The sequence below is a fragment of the Trachemys scripta genome, chromosome 1 (genome assembly GCF_013100865.1).
Source record: "Trachemys scripta elegans isolate TJP31775 chromosome 1, CAS_Tse_1.0, whole genome shotgun sequence".
In the NCBI taxonomy this organism is placed as follows: domain Eukaryota; kingdom Metazoa; phylum Chordata; order Testudines; family Emydidae; genus Trachemys; species Trachemys scripta.
In genome coordinates, this window is record NC_048298.1 from 210,630,789 (window position 1) to 210,633,744 (window position 2,956).

At 43.8% G+C, this 2,956-nt stretch overlaps 1 protein-coding gene across 1 annotated transcript in view; it reads left to right on the plus strand.

Moving 5' to 3' along the window:
• RS1 (retinoschisin 1) overlaps nt 1-1,589 on the plus strand; it is a 21,452-nt gene extending 19,863 nt beyond the window's left edge. Inside the window, exon 5 of the mRNA XM_034759015.1 lies at nt 637-1,589. Within this exon, the coding sequence (XP_034614906.1) occupies nt 637-789 (153 nt within the window). The 3' untranslated portion in view covers nt 790-1,589. The remainder of the gene's footprint in view (nt 1-636) is intronic.
• Nucleotides 1,590-2,956: the final 1,367 nt, after the last annotated feature.

A 2,956-nucleotide genomic window follows, 5' to 3' on the forward strand; every position in this document is an offset into this window, starting at 1 on the left:
CCCCCCCCCCCGCCACCCCAAGATTGGCCGCTCCTTACCAGGTGCCACCCCAAGCACGTGCCTGGAGCCGGCCCTACTCACACTGTCCCAAAACATAGGGGGCCTGACTTTCATTGACACTATGTCAACTTTACTGTGCCAGAGAGATGGCAAAGAGCCCTAGTACAAAGGAAAATCAGGCCCTTTGAATTAAAAATGACAAATCTTGTTGCAGTTCTCCCCTGCCCTTCTTGGGTCACTTTTCTTTAAAAAGAGTGTGGTTTTTTGGGGGGACAAGAACAACTAGGTCTGAATCTCCCTGGACTTACACTAGTTTTACACTGTTGTAACTCCAGTCCGGATGATTTACGCTGAGTTGGTGCTAGAGTAACTTGAAGCCAGTAGGCAGCATTGCATCATTCATTCATTCATTCCATTCATCCAAATGGAAGAGATTTGTTGCAAATGACCAATACGGTCATCAGCACTGCCTGGTGCAGACGTCACACCACGTCATTCAGCAATTCACATTTTTGGCTTGCAAACTGGTGTGCATGAAAATGGATTGTCACATGATCTGGGGAAGAGGAAGATCTAGCCTTTAACCCACTCTGTTCTGTGCTAACCTGCCTTTTTGTCTCTCTTGGTGTTGTGTAGGTTTTCTATGGAAACTCAGACAGATCATCCATTGTCCAGAATCTCCTGCGCCCTCCGATTGTTTCCCGCTACATCCGATTAATACCTCTAGGCTGGCATGTGCGCATTGCCATCAGGATGGAGCTGCTGGAGTGCATGAGTAAATGTGCTTAAAGTCCAATCATGTGTGGCTTTCAAAGGGGTGCGAGGAGAGTCCCTAGCAAAACGTAGAAAGACAATAAACACAATGACAAGGGTAGCAAAGGTGAGCTCGATTCTGCCATAACAACTCACAGCCTGCACAACGGGGTTGCCCAAGGATGGAAGTCAGAGCAGAATCTGGCCCCAGTTAGTTTTGTTGAAACTGATCTCAGGAGCTGAGCTGTGTGGAGATCCCGGGTTTTGTGTCTTGAAATTGTCACAATGAAAACAGAGGTTTGGGGCAATTTCATCTGCTCTCAGCAAAGCAGGAAAATGTTGAACCTGCTGCCCTCGTTCCAGAGGCCAGAAGAAAACATTTACCAAAAAATCTTCCACTCAAGACCAATGTTTTTTCACAAGGGCTGCAGTGTGTCCTCACTTTCCACTGATGCCAATAGGACTTGCATATAGGAACTAAAGTCCAGCAAAGACTTAATTAGATTTTTAAAGAACCTTTGCATATGGTTTCACACAGCTCCAGTTTCTGATTATGTTATAGTTTAGTTGCTAATCTCCTCTTGTGTAACATTAAAAGAAATTCTACTCTATGTTTACTAACAACGTGTTAAAGGTTTCAAGTGTATTCAGTAAGAGTTTAGAGGCTTGCTTAAAATTATATTTGGTGAAGTGTAAATGTGATTTGGACATCTAGGTGTTTAAGAGTAAATAATGAAACCAAACTCTTTATTATAAGTGTATTGCTCCCACAAATATACAATGTAAATGCTCATCCTGTAAATTAAAGGGCTTTCTGGAATTTAAATGGATTTTAACAGCACATAAAATAATAAAGCCAAAGCTATTATAGACGTGTATTGATTTTTGAGGGAGAAACGTTAGCAAAATGAGGAAAACTGGCTATATCATTTGTATCAGGCTGGTGATTTGCTGTTTCTCAGCCTAGGTGGATGGCTTCTTCACTTGATGCCTATTCTTAACTTATCGTACAGGACTTGCTGGAGTAGATCAGCCTATAATTCCTTCAGGTCCAGGATCTTGCCTCTACCAATGGACAACCAGTGATGCAATACATGGCGTGGGTGAGCGGCACAGGGAGCAGGAATTCTTTCTAGATTCCTGTCACGATCAGATTATGTGAGACTTGAACCCACCAGCACATCACTCAAAATGTTGTTCTAGCCTTAACAAATAAAGCAAATGCTTTTCATATCAAATCTTTGGGTGAACAGCACTATATACATGCAAAGGACTTAGAGTACTTTTACAGGCATTAAACAAAATTTCACACTATACCTGTGACGTAGGTAAGTATTTTTAGACTCATTATACATGGACTTGCTCGTGCTCACACAGCAAGCTAGGGCAGCACGGGCAGCCGGACTTAGGCCTATACACTCCATGAAGTTGCACAAGGTCTTGTTCCACATGCAGACATCAGACTAAGCAACCAATTCCACCTCCACAGGCTGTTGGATACTGGTGCTACTGGGTTATGCAGATATTAATTATAGATGGTGATGCTTTGTTTCTAGTGTAATGCACTGGTGTGTGGGTGGACAAATAGGGGACTTTGTAACACACTCATCAGTGGGTTACACTAGTACCTGGCTTCCCAGTCCCTCAGGGAGAGTCACCAGAGGCCACTGAGCCTCCTGAACAAGTGTATGTTTTAGGTCAGCCAGAAGGAGTAGTACATGTGGTTGTTGGGGAGGCAGAGAATGTGAAATAAGTGGGAGGGGACCCATAATATTAACATGCTTTATACAGGGCCAAGCAAACCTAGGGCTGAACTAGAGCTCTACTGCGCTAAACATATTCCCCTTTTCAAGATGAATTTTACCTACCATCACCAAGCCCACTTATATCGGGTCACTCACAGTTCTCTGTAGTTCTTATGAATTGAAAGAACTCTCTTGTCCACCAGCATCACCAGCTCCCCATCATTTCCTCCTGCAGATCAGTAACAAGTGTGTTCAGTAAGTGGCAACCCAACTAGTAACCTCTCACCACCGGGGGGTGCAACTATTCACTCCAATTGTTTCCAATTCATTTTAATACAACCTTGCATTACCCAGGTCAGGTCAGGACACCCAAACCTTCCACCTGAAGGTAAACCTGTGATAGCAACTGGGGCCCTGCACCTTAGCATTTCTGAAAGAGTTACCTGGTACCAAAGTGC